Raw genomic sequence first — 27,598 nt, forward strand, 5'->3', positions numbered from 1 at the left:
GGGAAGGAGGGCTGCACGGGGCGGGGGTCCTGGGGGAAGGAGGGCTGCACGGGGCGGGGGTCCTGGGGGAAGGAGGGCTGCACACGTGGGGTCCTGAGGAAGGAGGGCTGCACGCGGGGGGGGCCTGGGGGAAGGAGGGCTGCACGGGTGGGGGCCTGGGGAAGGAGGGTTGCACGCGTGGGGTCCTGGGGGAAGGAGGGCTGCACGCGGGGTGTCCTGGGGGAAGGAGAGCTGCACGCGTGGGGTCCTGGGGGAAGGAGGGGTGCACGGGGTGGGGGCCTGGGGAAGGAGGACTGCACGGGGTGGGGGCCTGGGGAAGGAGGACTGCACGGGGCTGCACGCGGGGGGGGGGGGGCCTGGGGGAAGGAGGGCTGCACGGGTGGGGGCCTGGGGAAGGAGGGCTGCACGCGGTGGGGGGCCTGGGGGAAGGAGGGCTGCACGGGTGGGGGCCTGGGGGAAGGAGGGCTGCACGCGGGGGGGACCTGGGGGAAGGAGGGCTGCACACGGGGGCGGCCTGGGGGAAGGAGGGCTGTACCTGGGGCTCCTGGAGGGCGTAAGAGCTGCACCTAAGACGGGGGGCGGGACTGCTCCTGTGAAGGGGCGTTTACCTTGGGGTACCAGGCACTGCGCTAGGGGCGGGTGGCTTCTGTGGCCGGTAGGGGATTGTCTTGGCCTCGTCGGAGAAGCGGGACTGGGTCCAAGGGGACTGCGGGAACCCGACCCTCTCGCTGCTCCCGCCTGGGGCAGCGGCCCGCAGGCTCCCGGGAGGGCCCCTTCCTCTGGGCTTCCCCTCGAGAAGCTCAGCTCTCCCCCACCGCAGGATTCATTCCCCCGCAGCTCGACTCCTTCGCCTGCCTGGCGGTGGGGTTTCTCAAAAGGGGCGCGCGTTTTCTTCTTCGGTCTATGATAGGCAGACCGCGGCGCAGCCAGGACGGAAGCCTGCGCTTGCCGTCTGGGTCCGCACTCCCGCAGGGGTGCTGGTGGGGACTCCGGGGGGCTGCACCTCTCCCCTTTCCCGTCTCCCCTGCCCCACCACCATTGCTGCACCTAAACCACTCGCTACCCGCCCAAGGCCCTGCACCTGGGGGCCCTGCCCGAGCCTTGCCTCTGCCTCCTCCTTCTCTGTCCCCAGCCCTCAGGCCTCTCTCCTCTTGCCCTCGGTTCTCCACTGCCCGCCACCCCTCCCGTTGCCTACTCTGTCTCCTCAGCATGAGGATGGGGGGAGGTGTTTTTTGACTCCTTAGGACTCGGAATTCTGTGACAATAGGGCACACGCCCTTGACTGACTCTCCCTGCTGCCCCTGCTCTCCAGAAAACAGGGCTGGGGTTGAACAACTAAAGGCCAAGTATTTGGTCTGGCTCTCGGATAAGACATAGGGCAAAGAATGCCTACATGGCCTGGGGAGGAGGGGGAGGCTGCCTACTAGGGTGCCAGGGTGCAGCCCCATGCCCATCCTCCAGGGCGAAGATGGCCCCCAGCCTGGTTTTGGGGACGGAGACTGCTGGGCGCTGGGTGCTGGGGAGTGGATCACACTGGCCCAGCATGGGGTTGGGGCATAAACAGGTCCCCAGGTGCAGGGGAGAGCAGGCAGCATCCCTGTGCGCCCCTGTGTGATGGGGTGCCTGACAAGCCACAACATAGGGAAACATGCTGGCTGTGGCACGCTCGCACCATCAGCCTCGTGGCAAAGGCCTGAGATGCTGCAGGGACCAAGAAGGAGCCCAAGGGTTCAGCAGGTCCCCAGTTGTGGAGTTGGCAGTGAGTTCTCTTCCCAGCCTGAAGTGGGATGGAGGCCTGGGCCTAGCCACCCCTTGGGAAATTGCAGGGGTGGGGGAGGGTCTAAGACAAGCCTGGACATCCTAAATATCCCCAGCAGAAGTCCAAGGAGGCCCCTCCCAGCATCTCCCCAGGAGGCAACAGGGAGCAGAGGGTGCTAGTCCTGAGTTGGGAAATTATCAGGGCGGGCAGGAGCTCAGGGATAGCCTAGGGCCTGCTTTGCCCAGACCCCCCACTTGGGCTCCCCTGCAGCTGGGCCAGCCTCTGCAGAGCCCCCATCAGCGGAAGATACAAAGAGATTGGCCTGGGGCTGAGTAGAGGTGTGGGTCTAGGGGAAACCCCGGCCCCTCTAGGCCCCAGACGAATGGGGAAGGGCAGGCAGCGGTGCCACCCCCACCGCCAGGTTGCAGGGAGCTGGCTCTCGGGTGCTTTTGGCTGGACCTCATGGCCAGTAGCCCCTTGTTCCACTCCCTGGGCCCCGCCCACCCACATCAGCTCTGCCAGGGCCCCGAGTCCCTGCACTTCTGGCTGCTCAGACCTCACCACCCTGAGCACCCTCCCAGGACCAAGCCCTACTGCACCTCCCAGGGTCCCCCAGCTCCCCATCAGGGCCCTGCAGCCCTGATTTCTCACCTCTCTCTCTGGGGTTTCTATAGTATCTCTCTTGCCAGTCACTCATGCACCCCAAGATCCCCTTAAATACCAACTGGAGGATGACGCCTCCTGCCTGGGACCCCCAGCCTCTGGGGACGTGCCACCCTCCCATACTGTCTCCATCCCAGAGTGGACAGCTCTTTTTTAGGGGGGGGGTGTCTTTGAGCCCCCATAGCTTGAAGATGGTCCTTCCTCTGAGCCCTGTGGCACCCCCACCCCATTTCCCTATCCACACCCCGCAGCTAGGTAGCCATTTAGTCCCTGGCCGGAGCTTCCTGTTCATCTCCTCCACCTGGTTCACAGGTGCCCCCCGGGCTATGCCTGAGGGTGGCGGCTTCAGAGCCCCTCTCAGCAAGAAGGAACCTGTGCCAGGGGCTAAGGTGGGGAATGGGTGAGGGTGGGGCTGCTGATGGGCATGGACTTATTTTGGGGATAATGGAAATGTTCTAAAATTGCGTGATAGTTGTACAATGCCATGAATACACTAAAACCCATCCAACTGTGCAGTTTAAATGGGCAACTTGTACGGCTGTGAGAAGTACATCATGAAGCTGTTATTAGAAAAACGGACCCATCTCCCACCTCAACAGCCCCAAGGCCTCAGCCCTCCACCAGCCGAGGAGGGGTACAAGAACAGGGAGTGTCCGCACAACCTCTGCAGGCGGGCGTGGGGCGCAGAGGGGTTCCCGATTCTGCCAAGAGGAGCACACCGGCCAAAGGGGGGGGGGGGCGCGTGGCTTTCTTCCACTTTTCTGAAATTTCCAATCCTTCTACAATAGCCATCTGGAAAAGAGGACTATCCTGAGCCTCCCTCCACAGCTGCAGGAAAGCTAAGGGTCAGGGCAGCCTGGGGCTCCCTTTGGGGAAGAAGCCAGGTCAGGGGCACAGCCTGCGATGGCCCTCCTGTGAGATCCCTGGGAGAGGAGGCTGCGGCCGGCTGGGGTGGGCTCACCCTGAGGTGAGGGAGGGGGCCCTGCCTGGCCCTGGCAGGTTAAATTCTTGCAAAGGTGGGTTTGGTTTGTGAAAATTCAGCAGTTTGTGCACATGGACGACAGACCTCCCCACAGCCATCCTCTGTGCTGTGTTCTAGAACTTGCCCCCCTTCCAGGTCAGAGAGGTCAGGGAATGGGCCGAGGTTGCACAGCCAGGGCAGAGCTGGTCCTGCCTGCACAGGGCCGACACTGCCAGTGGCAGACTGGTTCCGCCAGCAGGGAAGGGCAGGAGGAGGGCAGAGAGGCCGTCACCAGGGGCTGGGTTAGGGGCTGGGGCTGTCCCAGCATCCAGCCTGACCCCGAGGGACCCGGGAAGGGCAGCTTGGATTAACCGGGGAGAGGAGCACAGGTGCTGCGAGGGCCCCACGGCCCGGTTCTCCCCGAGTTTGGCTGCTGAGGGGTCCAGCCTCCAGGCTACATGGGGGTCCCAGAGGGTCCGGGCTTGGGGGACAAGGGCTGAGAGCGGGGCCCAGCCAGACGCCTGATCTCAGGGCCTGAGGACACGCCCTGTGCTGGGCCATGGGGACGGGAGGTGAGAGGGTGGCCTGCTGCCACCTGTGTCTGGGTTTCTGCTCCTGGGGTGCCTCCAGCAGGAGGGGCAGTGGGTGCTGACTAGGAGGCAAGTCCCCGGGGGTCCAGGGAAGGGGGACCCCAAAGGGGAGGTCCATGGGGAGAGCCCTCCCACCCCGAGAGCCGCCATGGCCCCTGCCGCCCAGAAAAGAGCTGTACCGGGAAGTGCGGCTGAGTGTCAGGACTGCGGCCTGGGGGCAGGTCCTGGGGAAGGACCAGCAAGGTTGGCGCCCATTGAGATTTTGTTGGTTTGTCCAGAGTGATGCCCCGAAAAATCCCAGGGTGATTTGAGCAGTGAATAAAAGAGTATTCGCAAAGTCCCCTTGGGGGAATGGTAAGAAAGGGGGAAAATTCAACTCCCCCAAGTTGAATTCTTGATATTCTCACAAGCAGTGTGGATAGTCAAAGCTATAGGCTGAGCCCCCAGTCTTGGGGTTTGTTCATATGAAACTAGGTCAAGCCTACTTAAAATTAGGCCTAAGAGTCACTCCCAAGAGAACCTCTTTTGTTGCTCAGATTTGGCCTCTCTCTCCAGGCAACACAACAAGCAAACTCACTACCCTCCCCCTATCCACGTGGGACATGACTCCCAGGGGTGTGGACCTTCCTGGCAACGTGGGACAGAAATCCTAGAATGAGCTGAGACTCAGCATCAAGGGATTGAGAAAACCTTCTCGACCAGAAGGGGGAAGAGGGAAATGAGACAAAGTGTCAATGGCTGAGAGATTCCAAACAGAGTCGAGAGGTTATCCTGGAGGTTATCTTATGCATTCAGTAGATATCACCTTGTTATCCAAGATGTAATGGAGAGGCTGGAGGGAAGTGCCTGAAAATGTAGAGATGTGTTCCAGTAGCCATATTTCTTTAAGATGATAGTATAATGATATAGCTTTCACAATGTGATGGTGTGATTGTGAAAACCTTGTGTCTGATGCTCCTTTTATCTACCTTGTCAACAGATGAGAGGAACATATGGAATAAAAATAAATAATAGGGGGAACAAATGTTAAAATAAATTTAGTTTGAAATGCTAGTGATCAGTAAAAGCGAGGGGTAAGGGGTATGGTATCTATTAATTTTTTTCTGTTGTCTTTTTATTTCTTTTTCTGAATAGATGCAAATGTTCTGGGAAATTATCATGATGATGAATATGCAACTATGTGATGATATTGTGAATTACTGATTATATATGTAGAATGGAATGATCAAAAGTCAAGAATGTTTGCGTTTGGTGTTTTTTGGTATTTAAAAAAAAATTAAAAAAAAAAAGAAAAAGATTGGCGTGTCCAGACAGGACTAGGCAGCCCAGATGGGGACATGCAAAACGTCCAGCAAGAGCCACGGGCAGTCGGCCACGTCCCGCAGCGCAGGTGGTCAGACAGAGACAGGGCAGCCGAGGTTACTGTCCGCCCCTCTCTCCACCGAAGGACCGGCAGGCAGGGTGCTACCTGCAAGGCAGACAGGGGCAGCGGAAGGGGTCGCCTCGCCAGACTGTGACCCTGAGCATCCAAAGAGAATGGCCAGTCGGGCTCCAGGGACCGGGGCTGGTGGTCCTGGGATGGGAGGTGACAGGCCCTCACCTGCAGGGGCTGGGTGCCCTGTAACCAAATCCCAGGAGGCCCAAAGCCCAACCCTCTCAGGTGAAAAAGGGGAAACTGAGGCCCAGGCAAACCGAGGCCTTCTGGCAGCCCTGCAGAGCCAGGCAGGATGCTGCCCACCCTCCATGCAGTGTGGAGACGTCCTGCGAGCGGTGTCACCGCGGCTGTCTGGAAGCCCCCCTAACTCCCACCCCATGCCTGCCCCTCCCTGGCCTCCAGGGATTTGCACTTGAGACACTCCCACCCCCTACCCTGCCACCCCCAGGTGGTTTCCCAAAGCTCAGGATGGCTGAGTCACCACGGGCCGTGGTGGGGTGAGTGGGGTGGGGGTGGGTTGGTCCCACACAGGAAGGTTGGGTAAGTCCTCCTGCCCTGGCCCCCTTCAGGCTCCCCTGGGCAACCCCCAACCCCGCCCTCCCAGGTCGCCCAGCCACCCCTCTGGGCTTAGCAGCATCTCCAGGCCAGGGTTGGGCCAGCACAGGCAGGCGAGGGGACCCACGGGCCACCGGCCACGCCAGGTGGAGTCAGGTGGGGTCGGCTGGCCTCCGCAGCTGGGGGGCAGGGTGCAGGACAGAGCGGGGAGGCCCCTGGGTTGGGGAGGCATGCAGCTGGGCCATGGTGAAAACAGCCCAGGGCAGCAAGGAAGGGCACCCCTACCCCACCCCCATCTCCTCCCGTGGCCCGGGCCCCCCAACCCTACCCTGGGCCTGGCAGAGGCAGGCTCAGGGGGAACAAGGCAGAGGGGAGCAAGAGGAAGGGGAGACCAGGAAGCTTCCTGCCCCGCAGGGTGACTCAGTGTGCAGTCCCGCGCAGACACGTTTATTTTTGTCATTATGCAAGTCACAGGCATTCCCTGCAGGTAACCTGGAAAAAACTAGAAAAGCAGAAGGGAGAGAATTTCCTAGCACCTTCCTCTAGGCTTTCTCGTCTCTGCGCCCATGTATGCTTCTGAAAAACAGAAATCTGACCCGGCTTTATATTCCACTTTGCATCTCACTCTCCACCCAGCCTTGCATTGCAACCCTGTTCTGCAGGCCGGAGCAGGGCCTGGCGGCCACCTACGAACAGACATCGGGCAGAGCTGCTGGAGGAGGGCCCCCACCGCACGGGGCTGCCTCCCCTGCAGCCAGGGAAGACCCACCAGGAACAGTCAGTGCTGGGGGGCGGCGCTTCTGGGGGCTCCTGGGGTGCCTGCAGCAGTCCTGGTCCAGCTCCCCTTCCTTCCAGGGCCGGGTGGGAGCCTCTGCAGCCTCCTGAAAAGGACAGAGCCGTTCTCTGCCGCCTGGGGGGCTGCAACCAGCACCGGGCGGGAGCGATGGGCCAGACTGAGCCCAGCCTTAAGGGGCCTCCCAGTTTTCTGGGACCACCAGATCGCCTGGATCTCTGGGCCCCATGGACTGTGGGGAGGCTGGCCATGTGGTAATGACACTTGCACTGCCCTAGGGAGGATCCACATAGGACTGAAGCGTCCTTCCAGCAGCCCCAGACCCACGCAGCCAAGGTGCTCCTGGCCCCCACCCTCCTGAACATGAAGATATTAAAGGCTTGTAGCTTTAAGCAGCAACAAGCACCTGACAGCCACCCAGACCTCGAGTGGCCTCCCTGCCCTGCTCCTTCCCTGGAGCCCCGGCCTCACCAGCAGAAGGGAGAGTGGGCAGCAGGACTCTGGGCCTTGTATGGATAGAGCCTGTGGGGAGGGAACATGGGCCCACAGAGGAGGCGACTGAGGTTCAGAGAGACACTCAGTGTGAACCCAAGCTTCCTATCTACCCTTCCTCTCTGCAGATTGCTTCACCCCATCTTGCCCGGCCACCCTGCTGGCCTCGGGTCTGCATGTCCCCGCGGCCACAACCCCTGGCCTCACTGAGGGACATAGGTCGTCGCTGAGGCCACCAAGGAGAGGGGCACTATCAGCCACAGTTGGCTGCTCCCATCAGCTCCCCTGATGGGCTCCTGGGAAACAACCCCATCACAGGCCACGTCCTCCGTCACCTCTCCTGTGGGCCCTGGTAGGGTCAGGGGAGGAGTGGGGACTTCGGCCTGTAGGCTGGGAGCAGCCAGAGATAGGGGTGTGTGGGGGGGTTCGGTGTGGCTGGCTCAGCCCTGCTTCTCCTCACTGGTCAGGGTGGCCGCTGTCCCCCGGGCCTGTGCATGTCCCTCAGAGGCTGTCCCCCAACCCCACACTTTCACCCCCCCATGAACCACCCACACTCAGCCCCCACCCCAATGCCCCCCAGACCCCTGCACAGGTTCACCCTCTGCCCCAGGCGTCAGGGTGGCCCCACAGGCCGTTTCCACCTCTGCTTGCAGACTAGGTGCACTGCAAAGACCTCCAAGCACTGGAACTGACGAGAGGCGGTAGGGAAGGAGTGGGGGAGTAGGGGGGTAGGCGGCCAAACTCGGGGGCCCAGAGACGCTCTGGCTAGGGGTGCAGACTGGGGGAAGGTGGCTCCCCCACCAGCGTCCTGCAGCCAGGAGCTGGGCATTTGGACCCACAAGGGGTGGCTGGCATGCCAGGGGTGCCACCAGCTACCTGGTGCCCAGGCTTGGCCTCAGCTCCTCAGGGGCCAAATGAGGGCAGGGCCCCCCGGGCAAAGAGGGCTGCCCACTGGCTGCATGCCTGTCTGTGGCTTTGCTTTCGGCACCTGCCCCTGCTGTCCCAGCCCCACTCCTGCCCCAGGGTTGTGTGGTACAGAGCCCAGGGGGGTGGGGAGAGGTGGGGACTCCAGGAGCCTGGGGTTTATGTGGCCCCGGTGACCTGAGTCACGGCCCAGGGAGGAGCAAGGCAGGCTGCAGCTGCTGCAGGCTCTGGAAACTGTTCCCCATTTCCAAAGTCATTCTTGGACAGGCTGCCCTGTCCAGGGAGTTTAGGAACTGGGAGCTTGGGGCAAGTGACAGGGGTAGTGGGTTGCCACTCCCCCAGTGCATTGACTCCCACACAGAGAATGCTCTAGAAAAAGGAGCAGTGTCCCCCAGGAGTCTCCCCAGCTCAAGGGTCTCCACTGGCTCGGCCACGACGTGGCAGGGGCAGACCTCGAGGTCCTGCATTCCGGGGCCTGATGGAACCTGCAGATTTGAGGAATCAAGGTGGGTGGGATGGGCTAGCAGAGGAGGGCAGAGCCCAGGGCAGGTCTGGTCACCCGGGGCCAGAGGACAGGGAAGGCTTGGCAATCCTGGGGAGCCACCCTTTTTTCCTGCAGGCAAAGGCTGAGCTAGGGAACTGGCCCAGGGCCACTCGGTTGGAGCCAACCTGGGTGGGGCTCCCCATAGACCTGGACCAGACACCGGCTGAATGAGTGGCCACCATCCAGGCCACCAGCTGCCTTGGTGGCAGCGCACAGGCCCTGAACCTGGCATCAGGACGCAGGGTCGGCCAGACCTCTCCTAGCTCGGGAACGTGCCCAAACCCACACACAGAGTCTGCTCGGTGCCCAGGTGCCCATGGCAGGTCCAGGCCAGCCTGGCTGCTGAGACCCAGGGTGCAGATGGGTTACCCGTGCACGGCCAGGTGCGCTTTCCTGAGTGCTGGGTGCCTGGGCAGCTCAGAGGAGGAAGCAGTGGGCAGCTGGGTGCACACGGTGGGGTGGGCAGGGCTCTTCCCCTGTCCAGTGTCTGCAGGCCTCGGCTGTCCTGAAGACTGAGCCCTTGTGGGGGGCATCCCACCTTAAGGGGATCCCAGAGTCCTTGGAGATGGGCTGAGGGTCTTGGGGGCAGTGCCATGTTCAGAATAAGGCACTGCTGTGAGCTGTCCTAGGAAGGCCCTTTCTTTGTCCCGGCCTTCTTGGTGAACTGCTTTCCCACGCAGGACCCATCCTTCCTGGGGCATCCCCAGCCACGGTGTGAGCCCCTCCCCACCCCCCAGGCTCACAACCCCAAATGCTCTGTCCAAAGCTGCAAATGGATTTCCCACCCCCCTCTCGTGGAGGGGGCTGGGAAGCAGGTACCTGGTTGGGGGCCCCCTTTCTTTCCACGGGGAGGGCCCCCAGATTCTCTGGGGCAGCAGGTGGTCTGGGGCAGTCACCCACTGAGGGCCAGCTCGGGAGATGCTGGGGTGCCCTTGGGCTCTGCTGGGCTGCTCCCTCCCTCCGGTGCCTCTGCCTGCACCCACACGCCGGGGGGCTCCTGGCAGGACCACCCTGCCTCTCTGGTGGCCCCCAGCTTGCCTGGTAGGAACTCGCAGGGCCTCTTGCCTCATGGGGGTGTGTCCTGGGCAGGGTTGGGGGCTCCTCAGGACATGCTGCTCACAGGGGCTGCCAGGGCCGGCATCCCTCCCTCCTGGTAGGGAGCTCTGAGCTCTTGGGTCGGGGTGGGGGGGGGCTGTTAGGAGTCCCCCTCCTGCTTGGTCCCCACAGGCCACCATGCCACTCTCTCTCTTCAGCTGGAGGGGAAGAAGCAGGCAGGATCCAGAGCAGGAGACCTCCTCCCACAGCTCCGCCCTGTGGCCAGCCTGGAGCGGGCCTGGGAATATCAGTAGGTACCAGTAGATAGGGACCCAAGGCCCCGCGAAGATCCCCAGAGAACCCTCTGGTCCACGGACCCCACAGACAGCTAGGCAGGGCCAGCTCGTTGGGAGGCACCGGCAAGCTTAGGGGCATATTCGCCCAGGAAGTGCAGGACCTCCACCCTGTGTGCCAGAGGCTTTACACATGCATGCTTACACTACCATCTGTGTAGCATTTTCGGATGGGGGTGGTTAGGCCTGTTTGCTAGGAGAGTGGGGCTCTTAGGATCTAATAGGAACAGAAGGTGCCACTGAACCCCGCTTGTGGACTGGGGGCAGCTCTCCTGAGACGCCTCGGGAGCTCAGGTGCTCTGCCTCAGTCTACCTCTGAGACCCCCAGACCCTCCCCCAAGCCTTGCAACCCCAAGGCTGAGCCAGGATCGGGCGGAAGCAGGGCCCCCTGCCCAAGTCCCTGAGGCCAGGGCCAGTGGCCTTATCTGGCTTCCTAGGTCACGTGGCCCCGCGGGCGGTGGAGGGCAACCGAAGATGGGGGAGGTCCACGGGCCCTGTAAGCTAGCAGGGAAGAAGCGCAGGTTTGGATAGGGAGGGGGCGCAGGTCCGAGAGGGGGCAGGTCCCACAGGCTGCAGGGGCTGGGGGACCTTGAGAAGGAGGGAGCGGATGCGGCCCGACGGAGACCCCACCTGTCCGTGTCGCGGAGTGGGCTGCAGGGAAGGGGTCCTCGCCCAGGGGGAGGCGAGCGCCTTGGGAGGGGGCGAGGGCGGAGCGGGGCGCGGGGGAGGCGAGGCGGACGCCCCGAACCCTGGGCGCGGAGGGGTGTGGCGGACCTGGGAGAGGGTGCATCGGCTCGGGCGGCGGCCTGGATGCGGGGCGCGGGCGGGCCGCGCCGTCGGGGAGCGCTCGGAGGGGGGCTGGCGACGGCGGCGCCGACGCGGGTCCGGGAGAGGCGGGCAGGGGCGGCGCCAGGCGGCGGTGACGTGCGCGGGGGACGTGCCGCGCGAGCGACGAGAGCCCTTAAAGTCGCCCCCGGCTCGGCGCCCGGGCCGCGAGGCGGGCGCGCGGGGCAGAGGCGGTGGCGGCAGGTAGGCGGTGGCCGGATGCTCGGCTCGCGGCTCCGGGCCCGCAGACTCCTCCGAGCCCCCGGGGCTCCGAGCCCGCGCCCGGGCGGGGGATCCCGGGATCCGCGCTCTTGCCCTCTCGGCCCTTCTCCCCGGAAGCCCCCTGGCGCCGGGACGCCCCGCGCAGGGGTGCGCCACCGCCCACCTCGGCCTCCCATGCGCGACCCCTCCTGGGTCCCCGGGCAGCCCGCGGCGCCTCCGCTGCGCCCCCGGGCCCGGGCCCATTCGCCCCCAACGCCTGTCCGGTAGCCCCTCCGTCGGGCGGCCCTCGGGGGCTACGCTCCAGCTGGGAGGCGGCTGTGCCGGGCAGCAGGACGCGTCCCGGGTATAAATAGCTCCGGCGGCGGCGGCTGTGAGCCGCTGGCAGCAGGGTCGCACTGGCTATATTTGGCGGGGCTGCCTGGGGTGCCCCTAAGTCGCCAGCCGCCGGGCGCCTTCCCAGGGAGTGGGGAGCACGTGCACTCGGAGCCCAGCGCTGGGGGCAGAGGCGCCTTCTGTCTGCACCCTTCTCCCTTCCCCCTCCTCTTCCTCCTCCCCGGCCTGAAACACTCAGCCCACAGCAGCCTCCTGTTAGCTTCCAGCCCAGACCTAACCCGCAGAGTTTGGGGGCACCTTCTGGAATTAGGCCAGATTCCCTGGGCTCTCCACAGCTGCCTCATGGGAAAACCAGGTACTGCCTCAGGCGGCCTCCCACTGCCTGTGGCCTCAGTGTTCTTATCTGAAAGGTGGGTTGGTTATACATCCACCCGTAGGCAGGGCCAGTAAGTTGGGCTCCAGAGGTGCCAGGCATTAGGACAGTGGTCAGCAGGTCCTCCCCATGAGCCCTGGGACCATGGGCCTTCTCTCTGCCCCAAGAGGCACGGAGCTGCAGGTCAGAAGTGCCCAAGCCTGGGAAGTAGGGATGTGTGGGATGACAGGGTCATGCTGCCTGCGATGATGGCAGCCTAAGGGCAGCAGATGGCAGCGGGGCCCTGGGGCTTGACCTGCTGCCCTCATTGCACAACCCAGGCCACAGGTCAGTGGCAGCCTGGTGGGTGCCCGAGTCAGTCTATATTGGAAGGAGCAGGACAGTCACACAGCATGGAGGCCAGCAGTGCCAGGACCACATCAGCCTCAGAGAGAGATCTGCCCCTGGGGGCTGGAGGGCAGGTGTGGTGTGGACTAGGCCTGCTGCTAAGGCAGCCTCAGTCATGACCCCGGGTGACCTTGGGCAGAGACCACCAAGAGAGGAGCTGCCTCACTCTTATTGACTTGGGAGTGGCCCTCTAGGTTTTGGGTGCCTTCCTCCTTACCGCAGTCCAGGAGGGTGTGTGCAGGTGGAGGGATCTTCGGGGTCCCCCCACTGGCAGACTGTGCCAGGCATGTCCCCAACCCCCACCCCCCGTGCCCAGAGCTGGGCTCTGTAGTGACCAAGAATGTAAAGGAGGGGAAAGCCCAGTGCCTGTCCCTCTGCGTGTGCAGAAGCTGAGAGCGCTGGACCCCCAGGGCCTCGAGGGGCTTCCTGGTGGTGGAAAGCGGGTGGGGGACCGAGGAAAGGGAGGCCCAGCAGAGGCGACCCCGTGGCGCCTCCAGATTAGGCCCTGGGTGCCCTTGGCACTGGGCCCTGCGCCGGGGCGGGGCGCCGCTGACTGGGCCTGGGGCACCCTCTCCGCGTCCCCTTGGCCGAGTCCAGAAATCCCACCCACAGTCCGGGTCTGAGAAAAGGGCCACCGCGTGCACGGGGACTGTGTCCGCCTGCGGTTGCTGGGGCCCCGAACGTGGAGTTTACCAGGCAGCGTTTCCGGAGCTCGAAGCCGGCCTGGGCCTTGGCGAGGAGAAAATCAGGGGGTCACGTGGCTGGGCTGAGTGGGGTTCCCGTGCGGCGGGTGCAGTCGCGGACGCGAAGCGCGCCTCAGGGTCCTCGGCTGAAGCCCAGGCAGGGGGCGGGGCGCGCGCTCCGGCGATTACGGTAGCGGCGCACGACCGCCTACTCCAGGCAATACGGCGGCGGTTTCTCTTCGGCGCGGTCACGTCCTCCACGTCTCGCGGCCGGGCGGGGCGGGGCCAAGCATCCCCTCTGCGCTCCTCACCCCCTCCGCGCCCCCGCCGGGGCAGGTCCTGCCGGCTTCTGGGTGGGGGACGCGCGCGCGAGCCGTCGAGGCGCAGCCAGTGGGGCAGGGCGGCAGGACCTGGAGGCGCCGCGCCTTCCTCAAGCCCCGCGGGAGGGCGCGCCCAGGAGGGGCCTGTCCAGGCGGGATGGAGCGGTGGGTTCCGCCGCCCCCCCTCTTCTGCCCTTCAGGGCCACCTCCCTCCCCACCCGGGGCTGCGGTGGGAGCTGTGAGCCCTGGAGGTGGGGGTGGGGCAGGCTCCTTCTGGCCCTGGCCTTGGAGCACTTGGCTTTGTGGAACCCTGGGGCCAGGGTCGGGACTGCTGGGGCAGCTGGGCTGGGCCCTCCTTCTTGGTGCTTCACAGCTCCTGAGGGAGCAGCTGGTCGCCGCCCAGGCCCAGGGGGGGAGAGGCTGAAGCCAACTGTGGCCCTCTGTGGGGCAGGGGCTGCATGGGGGTAAAAGCTGCACTCCGGTTCTGCCTGCCACATTGAGGAATGGCATGAGGTGGGCGGCTGGCAGGTCCTGGTGTGCGGCACTCCTTGCTCCCAGCTCAGGTCTAGCAGGCCTGGAGTGGGGTCGCTAGGCGCCCTGTGAAACCCCTTTTCAGAGAAGAGCTGTGGGACAGAGCAGGCCCTGGAAATGACCCCAGGGCCACCGCTTAGCCGTGAGAACACAGCCCAGTGGTCCTGTTTGCTCTTCTCACCCTGGCCTGAGGGGGTACAGGGGCATACTGAACCCCAGACTAGTGCCAGGAGGCTGGGGGGTGGATGCAGGGCGAGGTGCTTGCTGCACATGGGTCTCCCAGGCCTCGGACATGTGAGGAGCCCAGAGAGGAACGTCAGTGCCCCTCCCTGCCCGCCCCCACTGAGCCCTGCGGCAGACTTCCCCAGGCAGGGGCAGCTTGGACAACCTTGGTGCTGTACGCTGCACTCCCCTGCAAGCTGCAGGCTCCGGGGTATGGGCAGGGCTGGAGGCAAGGAGAACAGTCTCAGAGGTGGTTGGAGAGGCCTACAGGTGTGCTGGTGGAATGTGGAGAGGGAAGGGGGAGGTTTCTGGTTGGTACCTGGAGGGATGAAGGGCTATTAAGGAGCAGGCTGGGGTCAGGGCTGAGTGTGCACTAGAGGCTGGCTTCAGGCTGCAGACGGCCTTTGGGGATGTCAAGGTGGGATTCAGAGTCCAGAGTAAGTGTGGACGTGTGTGTTGGGGGAGGGGTGTGTGCCCACACAGGGCAGGATCAGGCCTTGCAGGAAGTGGGCGAGTGGGTCTGGGACCTCCGCCAGGCTCCCAGGGCACTGCGGAGAGCAGACACAGAGCATTGGAACTCTTGGTCTACCTGCCAAGGCCCCGGGCTCTGGGCACCCCAGGCTGCCTGACCCAGGGACATTGGCTTTGGGGGCCCAGAGGCCTGGGTTATTTTGGGGCCGGGAGGGGCTCGCTTGCTTCCTCAGAGGGTAGATGTCGCCGAAAGGCCAGCCCACCCGCCATGCCACAGACAAGCCAGCACTTACAGCGGCTCTTGTGCAAGTCCCTGGGTGCAGACAGCGGGGCAGCAGGTGTCCCCTTCTCAGAGAGATGATCCGTCCCACCTCCTCCCGGGGTGGGCTGGGTTCATGAGGCAGTTTCTCCTGGAAATCCCAGCCCCACGCTCTGGCCTTCCCTGCCCACCGGACTTCGTCGCACAAGCCGGAGGCCCCACTCTGCATGGTCTTTGGATGGTGGTATGGGCAGCAGGAGATGACATCTGGGATGGGTGCCCCACTGGAGGAGTAACTGAGGATAGCCCTGTGTCTGCTTTGGGGACCTCACAGGCAGGTGTGCGCCTGAGCCTGGGCCTTGGTCTGGGGACTTCCTGTCTGGATGTCCCTATCTGGCCTGGAGGTCAGTCCCTCCCCATGTGAGCCTCATATGGCGCCCACCTGGGCCAGCCCTGGAATGTGCTGTGCTCTCCTGGCCCACTCAGCACCCCCTCTCCTCTCCTCCCTGGACGGGTGACACGCCCTCCTGGGCCCCAGGGCTGTGCTGTGTGCTCTTTCCCCTCTGGTGGGGAGCAGCTTGCCCAGGCGTGCCAGCCGGCAGGTGAGTGTCCCAGGGTGTCAGCCTCAAGGACGACCCGGCCCATCCTGGGGCCACTGCCTTCTGGATCTTGGAGACCTTGGGGAGGGGGTGTTGGTTGTGGCGGTCACCCCAAACTCTCTCCAAGTACTGGGGACCCTGGTTACTGCACACCCTTGAATCCACAGCCAGGTTGCACAGGCACTGCCCGGACCCAAAGGCGAATCCCTGCCTCACAGGCTTGGCTGGGGTCGGGGGCCGTTTACACCCTGGACGTCGAAACCTCTTCCCCCCCGCAGAGAGGCCGGCGGCAAGCGCACGCGGCTGGGGCACAGGCTGGCCTTGCCTGCCCCTCGCTCCCAGGGCTGTGCTGCCTCAGCGTCCGGCAGCGAGGAAGGTGACCCTCCTGTGCCCTGCGTGGCAGCCTCTTGTGTGCTGAGGTAGGAAGGTGGGGGTGGGGGTGAGGGAGCCGCCAGAGGGGACAGTAGGGACAGGGCCCCTCCTTCTTTCTCCACCCCACCCGCCGCCTGACGTCAGTGTCTCCACTCCCCTGTCAACCCTCCTCCTCGTGCCTTGACCATGCCCGGGGCCCGCCTTGACCCCCAACTGCCCAGACCAGCAGCTGCTTGGTTCACGGTGCCAGGAGCTCCCCGAGCCAGGACTGGCTCTGCCCTCCCATGTCTCTATGCTGCTCCTTGGGGCAAAGTGCGAACCCTCCTTCAGGGGGGAAGAGCAAGGTGGCCACCCCATGGCAGGAGCACCCCAGCTCAGGCCCGCCTTCCGCTCTTGCTCGACTGTCCGAGGGGACGGGCAGTGCTCCTTCCCAAAATAGGGCTGGGCCCAGGAGGTAACCCGAGTCCCGGCTGAGCCCAAAAAAGCCACTGCCCTTTGGAGCTGTGGGAGGAGAGCCTGAGAGCAAGGTGGCCCTAGGGTGCCTGGCACAGCAAGAGGTACCAGCAATGGGGGTCTGAGGGTAGCCAGCGGTAGCCACCGCACGGAGCTCCTGGGGCTGGATTCCCCAGGGCCCATCCCGCCCTGCGGCCTGAGCCCCCTGTGCCTCTTCCTCCACAGCACAGCCTGCCCTCTGCACCATGGGGGGTGCTGTGGTGGATGACGGCCCCACGGGCATCATGGCCCCCGACGGGGGCTGGGGCTGGGCCGTGCTCTTCGGCTGCTTCGTCATTACGGGCTTCTCCTACGCCTTCCCCAAGGCGGTCAGCGTCTTCTTCAAGGAGCTAATGCGCGAGTTTGGCATTGGCTACAGTGACTCTGCCTGGATCTCCTCCATCCTGCTGGCCATGCTATACGGGACCGGTGAGGGCCCCTCCCCAGCCCCCTCCCTGCCTCCCCTGCCACCCCTCCAGCCCTCACCACCACCCTCCCACCAGGCCCGCTGTGCTCTGTGTGCGTGAACCGCTTTGGCTGCCGGCCCGTCATGCTGGTGGGTGGCCTCCTGGCATCGCTGGGCATGGTGGCTGCGTCCTTCTGCACAAGCATCGTCCAGATCTACCTCACCACCGGGGTGCTGACGGGTGAGCTGGGGCCTCGGGGGGCCCTCCCATTCCAGCTCCTCTCAGCCATCTGAGCCCTCTTGGAGCTGCCCAGGGACTCCGCTGAGGGTGCCCTGGCCAGGGGGGCGGGGAGAGCGGCCTGGCGGCACCCTCCCCGCATGGGCTGGGAGGGGGCCGAGGCCCACGCGGGTCAGGGTGGGCTGGGGCACCAGCACGGCACCCTGTCTTCCAGGCCTGGGCTTGGCCCTCAACTTCCAGCCGTCCCTCATCATGCTCAACCGCTACTTCAGCCAGCGGCGGCCCCTGGCCAACGGGCTGGCGGCGGCGGGCAGCCCCGTGTTCCTGTGTGCCTTGTCCCCACTGGGGCAGCTGCTGCAGGACCAGTACGGGTGGCGGGGTGGCTTCCTGATCCTGGGCGGCATGCTGCTCAACTGCTGTGTGTGCGCCGCCCTCATGAGGCCCCTGGAGCCGCCCCGGGCGGGCGCTGGCCAGGCAGGTACGGGGCGGCCGGCCCAGCGGCTCCTGGACTTGAGCGTGTTCCGGGACTGCGGCTTCGTCATCTACGCCCTGGCCGCGTCCATCATGGTGCTGGGTCTGTTCGTGCCGCCCGTGTTCGTGGTGAGCTACGCCAAGGACCTGGCCGTGCCCGACACGCAGGCCGCCTTCCTGCTCACGGTCCTGGGCTTCATTGACATCTTCGCCCGGCCCACAGCTGGCTTTGTTGCGGGGCTGCAGCGGGTGCGGCCCTATTCTGTCTACCTCTTCAGTTTCGCCATGTTCTTCAACGGCGTCGCCGACCTGGGGGGCTCCACGGCCTCGGACTACGGCGGCCTTGTGGTCTTCTGCATCTTCTTTGGCATCTCCTACGGCATGGTGGGTGCCCTGCAGTTCGAGGTGCTCATGGCCATCGTGGGCACCCAGAAGTTCTCCAGCGCCATTGGCCTGGTGCTGCTGCTGGAAGCTGTGGCCGTGCTCATCGGGCCCCCGTCTGGAGGTGAGGGCCTGGCCTGCTTGGGGCAAATGGGGGGTCCCGAACGCTGATGTCCCCTCCCCGTCCAGACCCAGTGAGACCTTCCCTCCACACCCCCCAGCCCCCAGCAGGAAGGAGCCCCAGGGGCCTAGTGGGCCATCTAAGGACAGGAAGCCCCTGCTCCAGGAGCCAACAGGCACTTTCCCTGTCCCTGACCTGAGTACGGGGGGGCACCAGAACTGAAGGGACTGAAAGTGGCGAGAGCCAGGCTTTGCTTTTTTTTTTTTTCTGAGCGGGGAGCTGAAAGAATTTGTGGCCTGGGCAGGGTGGGGTACTACAACATCATCCTTGCTGCCTTAGGGTCCCCGAGTCCCGCAGGCCACACAGGCAGGGGTTAGCCCCACACTGAAACTGCCCTCCCACTCTGCTGTCACAGCAGAAGCCCCAAACCCTGCTGGAAGCCCTACTAATTTCAAGCTCCCTTTTCGGGATGAAGGGGTGTGTGTGTGGGCGGGGGGACAGCTCCCCAGGCAGAGGGTGGGTGCAAGGGGCCCCTCCAAGTGCCCAGAGAGAGATGCTGACTGGACACAACAGGCTTTAGTGGGGCCGTGGCCTGGCAGCGGTGATGTGTGTGGGCAGTGACGCCAGTCCCTCTGCAGGCAAGCTCCTGGACGCCACCCACGTGTACAAGTATGTGTTCATCCTGGCGGGCACCGAGGTGCTGAGCTCCTCCCTCGTGCTGCTGTTGGGCAACGCATTCTGCGTGGGCAAGGGCAAGGGCAGGGCGCCCACGGGCGTGGAGGAGGAGCTCAGCAAGCCGCCTGGGGAACTGCGTGTGGACTCGCGCGAGGTGGAGTGCTTCCTCAAGGGAGGGCCTGAGAAGAACGGAGAGGCCGCTCACAGCCCTGAGACCAGCGTCTAGCAGCCCTGGGGCTGCAGGGAGGAGTTCGGAGACCGTCAACGCGCTTATTTATTTCACCAACTGGACTCGCTCAGGCGGGGCCATCAGCTGGGCTCTGGTTGCAAGTTGCCCTGCTCGTCGCTGTGTGGGGTGACCGACGGCGGGACTGGTTGGAAATGCGTCGTTCCAAACCGGATCTGCGTTGAAGCCAAGCTGTGTGTTACTACACCTCCCGACCCGCCCACCCCAGCCCCCTCACCACCCACCCCCCGAGCCCTGGGCCCAGCGCAGCCTGCACACCCCTCTCAGAGCTAGGTGTCTGGTGAGGCCCAACTACCCTGTGGGGCAGCTGGGAACAAACCTGGCACAGCAGGAGGAGCCTCAGGACAGACTATTCTCTAGGAGCTGCATGGACTCTGCTTTAATGTAGAGGAGAGGGATGCTCCCTGGTTTCACCCCAAGTCTTGTTAAGAAACTGATTCTTTGTACAAAATGCATTTGTTCCTTATCAGTCCATGCGTGTCAGCTTTTTAATTGCTGCTTGTTCTGGAGCCCTCCCCATGGGGTCGGGCTGACTGCTCAGCAGCAGAGGGTGCCCCGCACAGCGATGAGCCAAGGGGAGCCATGCTCTGCAGCAGGGGCCCATGGCACCAGAGTGGCCCAGTCCAGCCGAGGGCCACCAGGGACCCCCAAGGCATGTGACTCACTGGTGTGTGTGTATGGGTGCACTTAAAGAATATGACTTTCCTGCCTTCTTTTTATTGGCCCCTGGGCTACTGGATGTCCCTGCCCAGCCCCTGTCCTCCTTGGGTCCTGGGGCTGCTGGCCCAGCCCTGCTCGCAGAGCAGGCACTGCCAGGGGCTCACACCCACCTGCCTCGTGGCCGGCGGTGGCCTGTGTGGCTAGGAGCCGGTCAGAGGCCGCTGGGGCTGCCCTTCAGTAGGTGGTACGTCGTGGGCGCTGGGGACGGCAGCGGGCACCCTGGCGGGCCGCATGCAGCCGGAGAGACGCCATCTCCCTGCTCCTCTGCAACGAAAGCAAGAGCTCATGTCATAGAACCAGCCTCGGCACGCTCCACCCCCAGGAGCATGCGCCAACCCCACAGGCACACTCCTGATACTCCCCCACTTTCCCTGGCTGGCCTGCCTGGCATTGTTCAACTTTCGAAGAAGCCATCCCAGGCCCCTGCTGGTGACCCCCTGGCCCCCACCAACCTGGCCACTCTCAAAGGCTCAGGAGGGTGGCAGCCACAGAGCTCCCTGTGTCTCAGGAGAGCTGGGCCTGTATTTGCTGACCTTACTGCAAGGGGAAGAGGCCAGTCCCTAAGCCAAGCTCAGCTGCAAGAGCCCCACCCATCAGGCCTCAAGAGGCCAGGTCCTACCACTGCAGCCAGCAGGCCCTGGGTCACTAGCCAAGGCCCCCCGTGAACCTGAGGGAGAGAAAAGGGGAGAGGGAGTGAGCGGCACATTGGCCAGGCTCTCTGGGAAATCAGGAGGGAAGGAGTCACTGGGGTTGGCTTCTCAGAACCCTCCTTCAGCCCAGGCACTCCTGGACAACCAGGACTGCCAAGGGCTCTGGCACATGCCGGCTCCATCTGGGGAAGTGCTCTGCTTGGCTTCTGCCTCCTAGGCTTCAGCCATCCTGTCCCCACAGCTGTCTGGAGGCCCGGGTTGCATGCTGAGCCCCAGGCTCATCCGTGTCAAGCCCTACCCTTCAAGCCCTCTTGGCTCCTCGCTTGGACCCCATGCTCACGCCCAAAGAGCCTGGCTGGCCAGCACTCTAGAGAGCACACAGGTCATCTGGCCACTGATGCTACAAGGGTCTCTAGGACCCAGGGCAGGGGGAGGGAGGCACAGCACAAAGAAGCCGGAAGCAGCTGTCCCCACAAAGTCCTGCCATGGGGACATGTCTGGAGACTGAAACAGCCAGCGATCAGGACCCCTCCCAGGGAGGGTGCCTACCCTGTTCCCATGATGGCCTGGGGTTGGGGCTAGGCGGGAGTACTGCCCTCCCTCGGGCTCCAGAACCCGGCATCTTTCTAGAGATCGTCAGTGGCTCCAAAAGGCCTCAGACTGACGTAGCATGCAGTGAGGCTGAGGCTAGACACCCAGCCAGGTGCTGCCCCAGTCCGGAGCCTGGGTTCCGGGGCCCGGGAGAAGACGGTATGCAACGGCCGCTGTCGGCTTGGCTTGCTGGTTCCAGCTGGCTGTCTTCAAGCTGTGCCCCAACTCCGAGCAGAGACTTGCATGCCCAGGAAATGGGGCCAGCCCTCCCAGCACATGGCACTGAGTTTCCATCCTAGCAGTGTGTGACCATTGAACCTGTAAGGCCTCAAAGGTGAGGAATCACTTAGTGAGTGCCCCAGAGGAGACTGTTGGGCTGTGCCTGGGGTTACCCCTCGCCCACCCAACACCCCTGGGGGCCATGGGTTCTGTTGCCAAAAGAAGCTTCAAGCTCTATGAATACTAGACCGCCCCCTTTCCCTATGTCTGGGAGATCAGTAGAGGGAAGCCCTCCTTGGAGGATGTGCAAACAATCCCAAAGCTGGAGGCTGAAGACAATTGAGGCCAGCATCCTGGGGCTGCCCCCTGCCCCACCTGCTGAGAGCTGGCAGGGAGACTCTGCCGTGTACAAGCTGCCCTCCCTGTACTTGGGAGTACAGTCTCAGAACAGATGGGCACACCAGCCCCACTGAGCAGAGGGGACGGAGAGCCCATTAGTACCCACAAACACAGATGTACTATCCCTGGGGGCTCCCAAAGAGGTCTGTCAGCCACTCAGCAGCTCAGGGTCTGAGACATACCTGCCAGGAGAGCACCCACAGCCTCCTGTGGGGTTCTTTCAGCTACACTGGGAGAACTGTGTCTCAGCCGGGGCCACCCTGTCACCACTCATACCCACTTGGTAAGCCCATGGGCCCTGTCCCCAAGGTGCCAAGGCTAGGGCCATGGGGTCTCTGAGGGCTGCCAGTGGGGGAAGGTGTAGCCAGGAGCAGATTCTGGAAGGCAACGGGAGGGGAGGGGACAGACACTTATCCAAGTGCGTGCACGTGTGTGCCTGGGGCACACGCACTACAAGCACGAGCCTTTCATGAGTAAGCGTGAGGAAGGAGGCTAGGAGCTAAGGAAAGCCAGGGAGGAGCTCAGAACGTAAGTCCCTTTTCACCGTCCTTGATATATGGGGAGTTTAAGACCTGGACTGGCTGACTGGTGACCCGTCCTGCAGGCTGCAGGCATTCCCAGAACTGCTTCCTGAACTTCAGGGGCCGGGGAGGTGGGATAGGAATCAGGAAGGAGCTGGCCCTGCTGTAAAACTTCCGCCTGGGTCTATGCCGGAACCCACCACCTTGGGAAAAGCTCCCAGGGTCTCTGCTGGGAGCCAACCTAGGACCCCCAGGGCACAGCAGGAGTGCAGCAACAGGCCAAGCCTGGGAGGGGGCTGACCCTTTCCTCTCCCACCCCTCAGAAGGTGGATTATAGAGGGCATTACAAACAGCATCCAGGCACACCCGCCTCTCGTGAGGGGTGTGCACTCTTCTCTCTAGCACCCCAGGGGCTAGAGCGGGACACCATCCAGGGAACCAAGCTACACCGTGCAACTCAGCTGCAGAGGGCACACCCTGTTCATGGTCAAGTGGGGCACAGCAGGCCTGCTGCTGTGAGGCTAAGCAGGCAAGGGGGGGCGCCTCGAGGATTACCTGCTCTGGACTGCTCAGGGGCAGAAGGGACGGGGCCAGGCTGAATCAGCTCAAGCCCATGAGCAGAGAGGAGTTTGTAAGCTACAGGACAGTTGCTCCAAGGACTGCCAAGCCCCAATGATGGTGCAAAGGGTACTGCAGATGGCCACGTGGGTCAGTCCAGGGGTCCCCCAAGCGCCACTGCCTTCCTCCTTCCATTTTACAGGGCAGCAGGAGATGCTGGCCCACTCCTCGCCCTTAGCCAGGACAGATCAGGACACAATCTTCTCCCCAGATCCCTGCCTGAGAGCATAGCTGTGGCCAACACCAGCAAGGCTGGGTGGGCTATGGAGCTGGCAGAGGGGGGTGCCCAGCCCTGTCCTCTCCCCGGCTTAGGAGTCCACAGGGAGACACACACATCCCTCCAAGCTGCATCCTGCCTGCTGCTGTCCTCCTCACTGACCTTTCCTTCCCAGTGATGCCTGCAAGGACACGGGGTTCACCACAGACCAGGGTGGGTTCTCAGATCACGGCAACAGGCAGGCATTGAGCCAGAAAGACCATGAGCGGCTTCATGGGGGTAAGCTTCCCTCCCCCCGAAAGACCTAGGACACACCCCACAGGACGAACACAAATGTTCACTCTCAGAAAACTATGCATGACTATTTACACAGACACTGAAAACTCGCAAACTGATGGACTCGAGCACATATGAGGGGCAGGGAAGAAAGGCAGGAGTCACACTGGATTTATTATTTACACCATTGGTGAGCGATACAAACAGCAGTGACAAGTGTGTGGCACAGACGCCAGACACCAGCACATGGCGCGGACAGACAGCACAGCCACGAGTCCCGCAGGGGACAGCGGGGATTCAACTCTGGGCCGGCCAGGGCTCCGCGGCTGAGCTCACGCTTCCAACGCAACTCAATCCCATGTCAAACCCGGGATCCAGAAGGCCAAAGTCTGTTGTGGCGTTACACAGGGAACCACGGACACTGATCAAGCAGCTGTGGGGCTGCAGCTGGTTAACATCTGGCCAGAACGGCAAAGCTTAAATCTAGTAAAGGCAACAAGAAAAAATGTCAAACTGGCCAGGAACCCACCTAATTTCCTCTGCACTCCTGGGAATACAGCCTATCTCTGTACCCCAACATGCTTTCACAGTAACCAGATCAGGACTAAGAAGCAACCCTGGATCACACACACGGACTACTGGCCTTGAAAGCCAACAGCCATACCGTGTGTCCTACAACTAGCCTTTCTGGGCTGGGAAACCTGGGGAGGGAAGGAGAAACGAAGGTAGGAGGGGCCTTCTCTTCCAGGTCCCTGGCTCCCAACGCACACCCCTGCCCAAAGAAAATGCTCTTCAGTGGGGTGGTGACTGAAATCGCACTGCCCTTAATCTCTCTGGTTTGCTCAAGGGAGGTGTGGCTGCCCCTGCACCTAATAAGCGACCCCGAGACCCTCTGCTTCTCATGGGTTTGAGCTCCACCCACGTGCCCTCACTTCCACTCAGTTCACATAATTCCAGCTGAAGGGTCACGAGGTATCTGGCCAACCAGGCATCTGTACAGAACATCACCTTTCTGGATAAGATCTGAGACCTGGGCCCCCATCCTCTGCTCTGGCCGTCTGCCTTTGAGCATACCGTGGCCTCTGTTTGGAGCACAGTCATAGTTATGGAGTACCAATCTGCACTGGAAGTATTTACAGTCTGTCTAAGAAATCCCTCAAGTCAAAGGCATTTAGGCAGCAATCACCAAAATAAGCACACAGGCCACCCCGTACCACCCCACCAGTCCCTCAGTCAGTGTCCCTCTCCCGAGGAAAGCAGAGATACAGCAGCTCTCAGTTCCGGAGCTCCAACTGGCTGGGTGGGTCTCGGGCCTCAGGCTCCAGGCTCCTTGCGTTCTTGTCTCCTCTTCACCCTCCTGTGGGAGTGGGGCATCTTGCTTTGTTGGGACCACCTGAGACTCCTTTCTCTGCAGCAGCCTGCACTTTCTAACGGCACTGATGAGTGGCAAGACATTCAAGACGTTTATCGGTTGCACAAGCGTTTCCATTTGAAGTGGGGAAGGAGAAGTGAGATAGCCAAACGCCAAGTTAAAAGAGCTCACAGGAGGTGCACACACACACACGTTATTTGTACATATGCAGGCGTGTAATAAACTTCCAATGAGGAAACTCCTTCTGCAGAGCAGACCACACAACAAAACAAACAAAACCAAACAAGAAGCAGGTCACTGCACTCACACATGTGCTCCCTGCCTGGCTCCAATCTATACAGAAACTCCAGAGAGTGCCTTTGTTTCATGACTCTTTAAAGTCAACATCTTTTTTAAGACCGCAAAAACAGACAAGGAAGAAACAATAAAAAGACAGGTTTCTTTACACAGATTTAAGCCAATAATTTTTAGCAAAATGATACAAAACTGTCTTAACCGAGTAAAGACTGAGAGATAAGAGTAGAACTCAGGGACCCAGGTTTACCGCCACTGGGGGGACACAGAAAGACTCTTGAATGGGAGTTTGATTCTCAGCAAATTGTCTCTCTCACACTCTGCTTTTCTTCCCGGCCCAGGACAGCAGGGTCTCAGGCCAGGGTCTCGGGTGGCAGCCCCGGCAGTGGCAGCACTTGGAGTCTGTCCGGCTTAGTTTGTGTCGCGTCCCCAGGCGCCGCGGGATGAGGGCCAGGAGCGCTCCAGCTGTGGGCACTTGCTCTAGGCTCGGGGCGCGGGGCTGGGAAAGCCTTGGTGGGTAAGAGTAGATCAGCCATGCAGTGTCTGCCCCTTCACAGCACAAAGGAGATTTCTCATCGGTGCACGACAGGCTGCAGACCACTGGAAGCCACCCGACCGGGAATCTGTCGGAGCCAAAGCACAGAGAAGGTCAGCATAAGGCCAGAGGATGTACCAGGGCCGCCCAGCCCCGCTCTGGGCGCCTCTGCCCCCAGCTGCAGCCCCCCTGGCAGCTGGGGGGGTCCCTCCACGGCCAGGACACGTGCTCAGCAGAACAAGTGGCAGGAAGACAGAAGGAAGAAGAGGCATGCAAGCAAGGAGACCCTGGGGACCACCGAGCCGCACTCCTGGACGAGATCTGACGAGAAGCCCAGATTCACTCCAGTACCTCCCCTTCTGGAAAGTAACTCGGCGCTTTGGGAACGAGAGCACAGGCCCTTTGAGGGCACCACGACCCTGCACCCTGGGGAGGGGTGCACATCAGTCCCACCAGGATGGTTCCAAGACTGCACACCATGCCCACCAGCAGCAGGGTGCACACGGAGCGGCGCGAGCCGACAGAAGCTGCGTGTCCTCTGCTGAAAGGAGATGCCGAGGCCCGGGCGCCAAGGGCGAAGAAGGGCAGCAGCCCAGACGTCCAGCCATGCACCAAGGCAGCAGGGGGCAGGAGGCTGATGGGTTAGTACAGACAACAGCTGTGTGGACACAACCGCTAGGTAGAGACCAGGTGTGAGAAGAACAACAAAACGAGGGGACAGAAATCAACGAGATAGGAAAGAAGAGATGACTAAGAAAGCCAGGGCGGGCCGAGACCACCAGGAGCTCGAACGCAGCAGGGGCTCAAGAGTCCAACCTGACACCAAGCATGGCGCCACACAGCTGAGCACAACACAGCACACCTCCCGGTCACACCTGAGCCCAGATCAGGCGGTATGGAATGTTCCTTGGTGCTCTTGCTTAATGTACCAGCCCTGGAGGAGAGCTGGTGGGGCAGGGAGCAGCAGGTACCTAGCGCAGCCCCGGCTGCTCTGAAATCCACACGAGGATAAAAGCAGATCCGAGGACACCTTGCTCTCCCTTGAGCATCCGGCATGCAAGTCCGAGCCCCTGCACCTCCCCCACTTGGGAGGGAGGTCAGTTCCCGCCCAGCCCTGAGCCTTGCTGTCCGCCGAGACTGGACCCAACGTCAACACACTCACCCAGTGCTGCCTTCCAGCGGGAGACGAGCAGCTACTTGCCGTGGTGTTCGAAAGGAATGCTATTCTGAGGTGGGGAAAAGACAGCTGTTGTAAGAGTTCTGCCACGCAGGCAGCACAGAAGGCCCCGGTCCACCTGGTGGCCTAGTCAGCCCGTTTCCAGAAACAACCTTGCCCGCTGCTCCACTGGGGCCCCAGCTGCACCCAAGAGCCACTCCTCTCAAGGGCTCCTGCCGGGCGCAGCTACAGGCCATGGGGCCAGTGGCCCAGGCTGTGAGCCTGACACCTGATGAGTGGCCCCCTCGAGAGCAGCTGCCATTCTCTTTCAAAACAAACCTGAGTAGGCAAATGAGAGGACAGCATCAGTCCCCTCCTAGCACATCTTGCCTAGTGCCCTTCCAAAGTTTGAAGAGCACTCAATGTCTACAAGCTAGCAAGGGACAGACAGTGCTGGTGGCCCAGGAACCTAGGCCCACGGCTTGTGAGTGATAGAATGCCCGTGCAGAGCCCAGTGATGGAGAAGACCTGAGCCACAGTCCCTGGCTTCTGGAGGGGCAGTCCTTCCCACACAAAGAGGAGACCCCCACAACATCACCTACCAGATGTCCTTTAGACTGAAGGCTATGTATCTCACCCACAGACATGGGATAGATGAGGACTGTGGTCCTCAGAGGTGAAACCTGAGAGAGGAGTCGGGGGTGAGGGTGAAGGAATAGAGGGACAAGGGCCTGGTGTGTGTGTGTGGGGGGCTGCCCAGTTGCAGACAGCCTCTGCTCCTTCCCCAGCAGCCAGCATATAGCCAGGACAAGGACACAGGTCTCTAAGGGTCACTCGAGAATCAAGAGGGGTCTCCAAGAGGGCAGGGCAGTCCTCTCAACAGACATGCTGGATCGGGCGGCTCTGAGCCCTGGGAGGTGGCTCTGTTGCGCAGACATGTTACCTCTTCCCCGAGGATGTCCTTGAGAGGAACCTAGACCACCCTTCTGCACCCATGGTGTCTGCCCTGTACCACTCAGTGCTACTTCTACTGAAACCCCCAACTTTTGAGGGGAGTGTAAAACAGAGGCTCTGGAGCAGCCCCACTTTGGCTGAAGGTCTCGGAAAGGGCTGACCAAGAGAAGAGAGACTCGTGGGATTCAAACCAGGGAATGCCGACCGCAACAGGTAGCCAATTCAGCCATGGCCCTGGGCCTGGCCTTGCAGGCAGCTGGCGCCAAGAGCCTGGGGCTGAAACCCTTCCTAGGGCAAAGGCCCCTGTGAACCCAGGGGAGCTCTGCCTCCATGTGGGAAGGCAG

The 27,598-nt window shown here is 62.4% G+C and overlaps 2 protein-coding genes across 10 annotated transcripts in view; one reads left to right on the forward strand and one right to left on the reverse strand.

Moving 5' to 3' along the window:
• The first annotated feature begins 9,980 nt into the window (after window positions 1-9,980).
• SLC16A3 (solute carrier family 16 member 3) lies at window positions 9,981-19,204 on the forward strand. 6 transcript variants are annotated; one of them, XM_077166279.1, is made up of 6 exons: window positions 9,981-10,061; window positions 15,497-15,748; window positions 16,380-16,622; window positions 16,697-16,840; window positions 17,052-17,813; window positions 18,449-19,204. In XM_077166279.1, the coding sequence occupies exons 3-6, from the start codon at window positions 16,400-16,402 to the stop codon at window positions 18,709-18,711; spliced, it is 1,392 nt and encodes a 463-aa protein (XP_077022394.1). In that variant the 5' UTR covers window positions 9,981-10,061; window positions 15,497-15,748; window positions 16,380-16,399; the 3' UTR covers window positions 18,712-19,204. The 6 variants fall into 6 exon arrangements, with proteins under 6 accessions (XP_077022394.1, XP_077022393.1, XP_077022395.1 ...); XM_077166278.1 differs by lacking the exon at window positions 9,981-10,061 and adding an exon at window positions 11,103-11,133; XM_077166280.1 differs by lacking the exon at window positions 9,981-10,061 and adding an exon at window positions 11,105-11,133 and having other exon boundaries at window positions 15,608-15,748.
• CSNK1D (casein kinase 1 delta) overlaps window positions 18,684-27,598 on the reverse strand; it is a 44,761-nt gene continuing 35,846 nt past the window's right edge. The window contains exons 9-10 of one of the 4 annotated variants that reach the window (XM_077166287.1): window positions 19,563-19,716; window positions 18,684-18,887 (exon numbers count right to left, since the gene is read on the reverse strand). In XM_077166287.1, coding sequence (XP_077022402.1) covers window positions 19,627-19,716 — 90 coding nt within the window. In that variant the 3' untranslated portion in view covers window positions 18,684-18,887; window positions 19,563-19,626. Of the gene's footprint in view, window positions 18,888-19,562; window positions 19,717-23,096; window positions 25,233-26,306; window positions 26,371-27,598 lie in introns of those variants that run through there. The other 3 variants (XM_077166288.1, XM_077166286.1, XM_077166285.1) reach the window with 3 other exon arrangements.

Source organism: Tamandua tetradactyla, chromosome 6 (genome assembly GCF_023851605.1).
Source record: "Tamandua tetradactyla isolate mTamTet1 chromosome 6, mTamTet1.pri, whole genome shotgun sequence".
NCBI classification, from domain to species: Eukaryota; Metazoa; Chordata; class Mammalia; order Pilosa; family Myrmecophagidae; genus Tamandua; species Tamandua tetradactyla.